Here is a 10,790-nt window from a genome sequence, read left to right as displayed (position 1 = left end):
CAGAAAGAACCACGACATTCAGGTAATTTTTTCTTTTTTTCTTTTTATCCATTATGCAATTCATTTTGTAGTCTAGGCTTGCCTTAGACTCAGGGATCCTTTTTGCTTCAGCCTCATGAGTGAAGGGATTACAGGTATACCACTACTCCTAGCTCGCTTAACTTTTTAAATGGGATATTAACTTCCATTACTATTATTATTAATCCATTTATCTAATTCATTATATCTAACTTCCATTACTAGCTATTATTAATCCATTATATCTATTAATTAAACTTTAGCATAGGTATAATCATGAGGGAAAACTATGCATTTCTATTGTGTGCACACAAAAGAGGAGAGATTTGGTACTATCTCCAGATCTCCAGTTTTGGCCTTCACTGGAGGTATAAGAATGTATCCCCCATGGACAAGGAGGTGGTGCTACAATATGTGCTGCTGTACTGTCCAAGGAGAAGAAACTTACTACAGTCCATACTGTGATACATCAACATGATTCAAACAATAGAGCTTTGTGCTGGTGATTCCTCAGCATTCAAAATACATCATCACTGTTTTCAGGACCTTATGAACCAGGCTTCCTTCCTGTGTGAGCTTTACCAATTTTTGACAGGCGTTATTTTTTAGCAAATTTAGGCATTAGTGTTTATAAATTAAGACTACATAGCAGTTTTTCTAGCTTGGCTAATATGAGTTTTCCTTGTAACAAGAACAGATTCCTTCTTATTGCACTATCAAAGCCAAATTTCTGAGCCTATAAGGCTAAGTAAGGACTGATCTCAAAACTCCACTTTATCAACAAGACAGTATAAACTTTGACACCTTTGGAGAAACAGTATTCCACCCACAGAGTACAACCTTCAAATGTACATGTTCTTCAGCAAGAAATCTACTCTAATAAGATCAAGGGAAAGGAAGTGGAATAAAGGGAAGGGAAAAGGAGAACAGCATGAGTGAGCAGAGCTAAATTGCTAAGTAACTCAATATTCTATTTCAACACCTGATTCTTTTACTCTTTTTTCCCTTTTTTATGTCAGGGTCTCACTGTATAGTTTAAGCTCACTATGTAATATAGGCTGGCCTTAAGCTCATGGAGATCCTCCTGCCTCAACCTCCCAAGGGCTGGGACTACCAGGATGCACCACCTCACCTGGATTCTTTGATTCTTCCAAATCAGTGGAGGTTAAAGCCATTATAGACAACATATATGGGTCAGGGCTGGTGGCACATACCTGCAGTTCCAGTACTCAGGAAGCTGAAGCAAGAGGATTGCCAAGACTCTGTCTCAAAAAAGAAAATCATATATGCATTTTCATTCCACCTTCATTAAAACCTAGGACTGGAATTACGAGGATGTATGGTGAAGGTGCATTTTCCCCTCAGACATAAATGTTAGAGTTCCCAGTTATTCTAGCATCCTCACTAGCAACTGATTTTTTTTTTTATTATTATTATTTTTTGCGGAACAGGGGATTGAACTCAGGCCCTTGCACTTATTCTACTGAGCTATCTCCCCGACCCAGCAACTGATATTTTTTAAAGTCCATTTTAACAGAAGAACTTAATTTTTGCATTTTCCTAATGACTATTGGTGGTTTGCTGATAACTAATGATGAATACATTTTTGTAGGCTTACCTACCACCATATATCTGCCTTCCTGAAACTCAAGGTTCAATCTTCTGTTATTCTGTTAAGTTTTTATTTTGCCAATTGGTGGTCAACGTGTTTGTTTGTTTTTTGTGGTATCGGGAATTGAACTCAGAACCTTGTGCTTGCCAGGCAGGCGCTTATTCTACTGAGCTATCTCCCTGGCCCCTAAGTTTTTATTTGAAAGCAAGTTACTCTTTACTGTGTCCAACAATGGTTACATCTCACTCACCTAAGTATGCAACCAGACTAAAGCAGAAAACCTATATATATACACACACTGTATATACAATGCTCTGCCATTTCTTAACATGGTAAAATGTACACTATATAATATTTATCATTTTAACTTTAAATGTACAATTCAGTAACACTTAGTACATTCACAATGTTGGAATCCATAATCACTATCAATTTCCAAAATCTTTTCCCTTTTTTGCTCATTGTTAACTCTTATTTTTTGGAGGAGGGGTGTTCTTTATTGCTAAGTTGGGTTATGTGTGTCTAAGTTCTTTACAAGCGTGTGCTTTGTAAGTATCTTCTCACTGACCACAGCTCGCCCCTTCATTTCTTTATTCTCACTCTCCCCACTGCTCACTCTCTTGCTCTCACTCTCTCTTTTCAAATAAGGAGTTTTTATTGGAAATAAGGAGAACAACTCCTAGACTTTCAGGAGGAATCCTGAAAGAAGTAACTATATGGCCCCCTGTCCATAATTAATTATAGATAAACAGAGCATCGATAAACAGAGCTACATAGTGAGTTTAAGGACAGCTTAAACTATACAGTGAGACCCTGACTTAAAAAAGGGAAAAAAGAGTAAAGGAAACAGGTGTTGAGATAGAATGTTGAGTTACTCAGCAATTTAGCTATGCCCATTCATGCTTTTCTCCTGTTATAAACAGATAAATATAGACACATAATTATAAAGAGGAATCACTTGTTGAGCAGCAACCTAATCAAAGGTGGCTCTATTTTATTCTCTTTAGAAGAACAGAATTTTAAATGTTTAGTAAAATCCACTGTATCAAAATTTTCATTATGAGGGCCGGCCAAAAAGCTCAGCAGATTAAACCACCTGAGGTCTGGGGTTCAATCTCTGGGCCTGCTGTGCGGGCCCGGCCCCAGGGCATGCTGAGATGGTGAATGAGACTGGGCATGCTGACACGCGCCTATAATCCCAGCACTTGGGAGGCTATAAACAGGAGAATCACTATGAGTCCAATCTAGTATTGAGACCCTGAACACCATGTAGACCCTTCCCTAAAATATAGGGGCAAAAAATTTTTTTTTCATTATGACTCAAGATTATTGACACCTAAATAAAAGGGGAGGGAGGAAGAGAGGAGTGGGAAGAAAAGGGGAGATTGATTTTCCACTGTATTTCCACTGTGACTTATAGATGTAGTTTTCATATTCAGGTCTATTATCTACTTAAGAGTTACTCTTTTGTATGCAATACAGTACTAAATTGCCTCAAATTTTCTGCTAAAATCAATTAGCCATACACGGGTATGTTTGCTTCTGGGCTCACTTGATGATCTGTATGTCTATAATTTAGCAATTTCACAATGTTTTAACTTTTAGAGTAGGTTCTTAATACCAACAAATGAGTCTAAACTTTGTTATTCTTTCTAAAGTTATTTAAAAAGCCAGATGTGGTAGTCCATGCCTGTAATCTTAGTAATATTCAGGAGGCAGAGGCAAGACAACTTCATGTCTGATGCCAACCTGGGCTACATAGTTCAAAGCCAGCCCAGACTGCATGATGAGACCCTATCTCAAAAAACCAAAAAATAATATTCATAATCACAACATCTTGGCTATTACAGTACCTTCATTTTTCACAAAAGTTTTAGAATCAAGGCAAAATTATGCTAAGATTTTGATTGGAATAATGCTGAAGGCATAGATCAATTTGAAAAGAAAATTTGAACACCACCAAGTGCTTCAATTGAATAACAATGAATATATTCACTTTTTCTTGGGTCTTCTTTGATTTTTCTAGCCATGCTATTAATTTTCATATATAAATCACAGACATATATCATCAGAGTTTTCTTTTGCAAGACTGGAGTTAAACCCAGAGACTCACACATGCAAAGCACTCATTCTACCCCTGAGCTACAGTGTAAGACCAAGATATGTTTACGTACTACCATAAAAGATGTTAGCTTTTTTTCAATTCTTTATTTGAATTGGCAGTTATTTACTGCTAACATAAAAACACCATTTTTTTTTTTTTTTCCAGAACCGGGGATTGAACTCAGGTCCTTACTGAGCCACCTCCCTGCCCCATAACACCATTTAATTTGAAAGGTGGCCACAGTTCTTTCTTTTGCAATAATAGGAAGTGAATGCTGGCCCTGCCCCTAGGTCGCTGACTCTGCGAATGGCGGCACACACCTGTGATCCCAGCGCTTGAGAGGCTGAACACCCTGTAGAGTTCTAGATTGGACTAGTGATTCTCCTATTTACAGCCTCCCAAGTGCTGGGATTACAGGTGCACGCCAGGATGCCCGGTCTCAATCACAGTCTCAGTGTACCCCAGGCTCGGGGTCAGGGCCAGCATGGCCCCTGAGTCTGCTTGCAGGCACTTTAATGGGGTGAGCTAGTTGGCCAGCACTCCCCCTTTTTAGTAGAAAGTCTCACTAAGTCACCAAGTTGCCTAGGTGGGATCTACTCTTGCAATCCTTGCCACCTTCCCAAAGGTTACAGGTGTGCAACCCTGTGCCTAGCTGTTAGTTACACTTCTATATACACTTAATTCATATACCTGTACTCCAAAGACAGAGTAAATACCATTATATATAGCTTAATGTCAAATTTTTAAAAAACATCAGTAGAGAAACTTTTCACATGACGTACTACTAGGGATTATTAAATTCAAAGACAGGATCAATTTAGACTAAAGTTTACAGGGACTAGGAATATAGCTCAGTGGTAGAACTCTTGCAGAGTATGCATAAGGCCCTGGTTTCAATCCCCAGCACTAAGGTTTACAACAACGAAACTAAATGTGCCTGTAATCCCAGCTAATTAACATTCTGAAGGAAGAGATTCCAAATTTCAAGGCTGGCTTGGGCAACTTAGAGATCCTTTTTCAAAAATAAAAATGAAGAACCAATGGCATTGCACACACCTGTACTCCCAGCACTTTGGAGGCTGAGGCAGGAGGATCACAAGTACAAGTCCCAACTGGGCAACATGGCCAGACCCTGTCTCAAAATAAAAAACAAAAATAATAATTGGAGATGAATCTCAGTGGTAGAGTGCTTTATTAGCAGGAAGACTCCTGCCATGCCCCCCCAATAAAACTAAAATCCCTTCACTAACACAGTCCTACTTTTTTTCTAGGCAGAAGTCTATTGATCTTACATATACTCAGTTTCATTCTGGTTTACCTGGTGTTTTATGAAGTTATCATTTTTTGTTTCCATTTTCAGTTGATGATTTATAGAAATATATCTGGCCAGGCATGGAGGTGCACAACTGTAATTCCAACACTCAGGAGGCTGAGGCAGGAGGATAACCACAAGTTCAAGGCCAGCCTGCACTACATAGCGAGACCCTACTTTAACAACTACTACAAAAAAAGTTATTATGGCATTTTCTGCTTGTAACCCATAGTCTTCTAATATCTATACAATTCCATATCAAAGATATCTCATTCTTAAACAGCTTTTTTTTTTTAATATTGTTCTTTGTTCTGTACTAGGGATTAAACCCAGGGCTTCACATTGAGTTACATCCCCAGCCCTTTTTATTTTGAGCCAAGGTCTCACCCTAAATCACTAAATTGCCAATGCTGGGCTCAAATTTGTCTTCTGCCTCATCTTTACAGAATTCTGGGATTATACCCATGCATTACCACAATGAGCTTCCTGAAACCAATTATTTAACTTCTTCACTTTCCAGTTACAAGTCTCACAAGTAGGGGCCGGCCAAATAGCTCAGCGGATTAAAGCGCCTGCAAGCAGGCACAGGGGCAAGGGGTTCAATCCCCCAGCCTGCTGTGCCAGCCCTGCCCCCGGGGAATGCAGAGAGGGCAAGCAATTGAGACTGGGAATGGTGGCGCACGCTGTAATCCCAGCTTTTGGGAGGCTGTAAACAGGTAGATCACTATAAGTCTGATCTAGTAGTGAGGTCCTGAACACCCTTGTAGACCTTTCCCTAAAATACCAAAAAAAAAAAAAAGTCTCACAAGAAATATCAATTTTACTAGTATTTTCAAATAAATACATAAGTCTTCTTAATTCTCTGAACAGTGTTACCTATTTCTAGCTTATTAATTGCACTTCTGGGATAGTGGCTGTGGTTTTTTCGGCCAGAGTTTATGTTATGGGTGCTTGCTTTTTGATAATTTATTGAGCTATAGTTTTGCATTTTCGATATTTTATTTTTGTCTTGTTTTCTGAGACAAGAGTCTTGATAGGTAGTTTATGTTGGCTTTGAACTCTGTCTTCTATCCTCAGCCCTCAAGTGCTGGAATTACAGGTGTCCATTACCATGATTGGCTTAAACTTCTTTTATTAAGAGCTAAATTTTACTTTTATAAATAAAACCTCATTATTTAATGTATATAATCATGAATCAATCCTCTGAAGAGCACAATGTAAAAAATATTAACAAAATTTACCCATGAATTTCCAAAAGTAATCTACTAACAGGATATAGAAAACTCTGCAAAAGCATTAAGGCCCTAATACTATCTAACATGTAACACTTTATCTGGCCAAATTTTGGTATCCACCAGTAAGAATGGTAAGTACTCTCAATAAAGCATAGTTCTGTTACCATACCTGTGACACACTGCAATAGCAGTATAGCTTTGTACCAACTTGTGTAAATTATACAGTCCTCACAGTATAACTGGAGAAGTCTAATAATTTTATTATCAATGAGAATTTTTCCAGGAGGGGAGGTTCACTACAGGTTCCAGGCTGCACTAGAATTTAGTGATCCTTGGCCTCCTGAGTAGTGAAATCATAGCTATGTACACCATACTCAGCTATCAAGGACATGGTTAAGTGGGACTTTAAAGGTAAACAACTAAAGTAATATGAGGGTAGTGTCCACAGCAGATATTTGCATGGTAATATAAGAGTCCTTAGCATCTCCAACATAGCTCTATGGCAGATCATTTTATCTAGCATGCCCAAGACACTGAGTTTGATCCTCAGCACTGCAAGAGAAAAACAGCCCTTTCTGACAAGAAGACAGTACTTACCCAATCCTTCATTTGCACCATTCTGAGCAGTTTCCCAAACTACTACTTTCGTCCCACACCCATCTGTAGATGTAGAATCTGAATAGTCTGCTGGATTAAATGTCCTGGAGTTTGAAAAAAGAAAAAAGCAAATGAGGCCAGCCACAAGTAACTGAATATGATCTTCCCCACCAAACAATCTTAGTTCCTCTAATAACCACTGTAAAAGACTTATCCCTTCCTTCCATTATTTCATTATAAGTAATTCTTTCAGCCACTGGGATGCAGAGCTTCTAAAATGCTGAGGTTGCCTAGAAATCATCTATATAATCTGGCACGATGGTCTTATTTTCTTTACAGTGTGGTCCTCTGCATCCTAACGGTGTTCTGTAGTTCTCAAGTCTTTTCAAACCAAAACAGGGCACTAATGGAAAGTTCTAAGCTTGACTTTAAAATTCATATAACAGAATTATATCCTCTTTTATATACAGAAAAAGTGGATAGAGATGTTATTTTATTTACCCGTTAGGGCATAAATGTGAAACGGCTCCTTAAGAGACTTGTGTTGAAAGGTATAGGGTTTTTGAAAAGTGATGAGATTTATGGGATTGCTGTTATCTTCTTTGGATTAATTCATGATGAGTTCATAACTAAATGTGCTGTTATGAGGGGGCCTAATACAGAGGAGTCACAGGGACATGACCTGGAATGATATATTCTTAACGCTGGCTCCTCTCTTTGATCTCAAGTTTCTATGGATCAAATAGCTTTCTCTGCCATACCCTTCTAACATACCCCTCCACCAAGGCATTTCTGCCTTTAAGTCAGTTGACTGTCAACTAAACCCACTGAAATGACGAGCCAACAAAACCCTTTTGAGGGTGCTGGATGTTTTGTCACACAATGGGAATGACTAAAATAGTCCTCTTTTCCTTTTTGTCTGTAAGGTAGAATCTCACTTTTTTAGTTCAGGCCGGCCTTGAACTCACAGCAATCCTCCTGCTTCAGCATGTCACCATGCCCAGCTATTCCTTGTTATTTTCATTAAAACCTTAAACTGAACAACTGAACATCTATAAGGAATCATGATTCAGAAGTTTCACATGGGGTATAGTAGATACAGCCTAAGTTCTTCACAAAACATGTAGTTAAACTGAATAATCCATAAACTAGGTCAGCAGTATTAAGCTCAGATATCTGAGTGATCTTCCCAGATTCTTCCCTATATTTATGTTTGCTTGCATTCTTTTTCTTTCTTCCTTTCTTCCCTTCTTTCTTGAGACTGTCTCACCATGCTAACAGCCAGCTGTGTCAGAAACTGTTCACACTCCAGATTGCAACATAAAGTCTAAAAAGGCACTGATTAGTTCTTAAGATTTTTACATTGATGAAATCCCTTGATTTCTTTTAATTGAGACAGGGTTTCACTCTAACTTAGTCTTGAACTCATTTATATAGCCCAGGCTGACTTCTAACTCACACCAATCCTCTTGTCTCAGCTTCTGGAACTCTGGGATTATAGGTATATGCCATGAAGCCCAGTTCTCCCAGTATTTTCATTCCTCCTGTTCCTGAGCTCAGGTAAAAAAGAGAAATGGCAGGTGACACTATCACTTCTAGAAGGCACTGCTTCCAAGAGTGCTTCTCTGAAAGTTACACAGAAAAAGGGCTCTTTGTGGCATTAATTTCCTTCCTTCAACATAGGGCTTCTGCAAGATTTCTGTTATTGTTTTGATGTAGAAGACAAACTCAGTGGTGCTCTACCACTGAGCTACATCCTCAACCATTTTTAATTTTTATTTTGAAATAAGGTATTGTTAAATTGCCCGGACTACTCTCAGAATTGCCATCCTCTTGCCCCTAACCCCTGGACTGTATGTGTGTACCAATACATCTGGCCATAAGATTTTTAAAGAACAATTTTTTGCTGAGAACCCAGTAAGAGCTAGTTTTAAAAGTAACAAGATAGAACACAAAACAACAGAAATACCTGTGTTAAATACATTAAAAAAAACCAGAAACAATAACTGTTAATTATAGCACATATTTAGCACACTTATTCTTTACTGTTCTAATTCAGGATAAAAGTATCACTCTTACATGAATACGCATTGCACAGACTTAACATTCAAAGACAAATGTTGGATTTACCAGCTCTTATGCAGTGGCTTTCAACTAGGTGTAAAAAATTATGCACACAAGCATGTGCGTGCACACACACATACACACTCCACACCCCAGGAACATGTAGCAATGTCTGTAGACATTTTGATTGTCACATCAGGAGTACAACTGGCATCTAGTAAGGAGAGGAGAGGGTTGTTGCTAAACATCCTACAATATACAGAATAACCACCATCACAATATATTTACCCAACCCAAAATAGTGCCAAGGCTAAAAACCACACTCTAATCCCTACTGAAAAATAACAATTAATTCTATTTGTACTATTTTCACTTATTACTAACACTCTTCAAGTATTTAAAAAAAATCATTCATAAAGATAAACTGGGGAGGAAACAGAGGAAGGGAAAGTATAATGAAATAAGGGAGGTATAGGAAAGGAAATAACTGAAAATAGGATGGCTGTGACTTACCCCATGCTTTGAGCTGAGAACCATCCTGTTCCTCTTCCTCTGCCTCGTCCAAATCCTTTTAAAAAACAAAAACACTATAGTCTACAATACTACATATGTTCTACACAATTATACCCTATCATTTAACCATTCACACAAACTGTATCATGATTCTTTCTTGCAGGAGCACTCCTAATCAGGAATAGAATTTGCTGTTTCCTCGACAATACAACTACCTACACTAATACTTACTTTGAGAGGAGGGGAAGAAAAGGAGGAAAGAGGAGTGGAGACAGGTGGAGGAGGGTGGGAGAGGTTGAGAAGAAATCAGTGTTTGTAGCTCCTCAAAAATTTTTAAATAGAGTTTCTGAGAGCAAGAATACAGAAGTTGCTTACGGCCTTTAAAAAAAAAGTCCCAAAGGGCCAGTCGAATAGCTCAGTGGATTAAAGCTCCTGTTTAGGCAGATGCAGGGGCCAGGGGTATGATCCCAGGCCTACTGTGCCAGCCCCACCCCTGGGCCACACTGAGACAGTGATTGAGACTGGGAGGGGTGACGTGCGCCTGTAATCCCACTGCTTGAGAGGCTGAAAAACAGGAAGATCACTGCATGTCCAATCTGTGTAGTGAGACCCTATAGGCCCTGTACTAAACACATAAAAAATACATAAAACACATTAAAACAAAAAAAAAAAAAACCCTCAGTGGATAAACACCCACCCAAAGTGAGGCAGATTCTAGCTGTTGACTTTTCTCTGCTTATGAAACTGTACAATCCAAAAAGTGAATCTAATCTAAGGTAGAAAACAGCCCCTTTCCCTCATCCTGAAGAAGAAAAGGTTTGCTAACAGCCAGCTGTGCCAGGAACTATATATATACATCCCAATTATAACATAAAGATTAAAAGGCACTGAGCAGTTCTTAAGTTTTTTACACTGATGAAATCCCTTGATACCTTTTTTTTAGTTGAGACAGGGTTTAACTCTAATTCAGGCTAGCCTTGAGCTCCTGCCTCAGTTTCACAAGTGCTGGTATTACACACATAGGCCATCACACCCAGTGTTGAAATTCCTTGAATTCTGAGGGCTACTTCAATGATATTGCTATCCCATGTCCAGAGATCTGCCCAGATCATACATAATAGCAGAAAGTCTACGGGGCTGGTGTGATTCAGTATGTCATACAAGCAAGCTATGCCTCTATGTCCCTGAGCCAGGATATATATATTCCTACAGGAAAAGGAAGGTTCCCTACCACAAAGTGAAAGTAGCAATAATGAAACTAATAACAAAATATCCCAGGAATTCAGTAGTAAGGAAAATTTATGTGTTATATACTTGTACCAACTCAAGATGAAT

General features: G+C 38.6%; 1 protein-coding gene across 1 annotated transcript in view; it reads right to left on the bottom strand.

Moving 5' to 3' along the window:
- Positions 1–10,790, bottom strand: part of Ubap2 (ubiquitin associated protein 2) — a 128,229-nt gene that overhangs the window by 46,467 nt on the left and 70,972 nt on the right. The window contains exons 8-9 of the mRNA XM_023716084.1: positions 9,456–9,510; positions 6,879–6,982 (exon numbers count right to left, since the gene is read on the bottom strand). Coding sequence (XP_023571852.1) covers positions 6,879–6,982; positions 9,456–9,510 — 159 coding nt within the window. The remainder of the gene's footprint in view (positions 1–6,878; positions 6,983–9,455; positions 9,511–10,790) is intronic.

The sequence above is a fragment of the Octodon degus genome, unplaced genomic scaffold (genome assembly GCF_000260255.1).
Source record: "Octodon degus isolate 3935 unplaced genomic scaffold, OctDeg1.0 scaffold00045, whole genome shotgun sequence".
Classification (NCBI taxonomy): domain Eukaryota; kingdom Metazoa; phylum Chordata; class Mammalia; order Rodentia; family Octodontidae; genus Octodon; species Octodon degus.
Note: the sequence above shows the minus strand (reverse complement) of the source record. Positions and strands in the feature narration are given on the sequence as shown.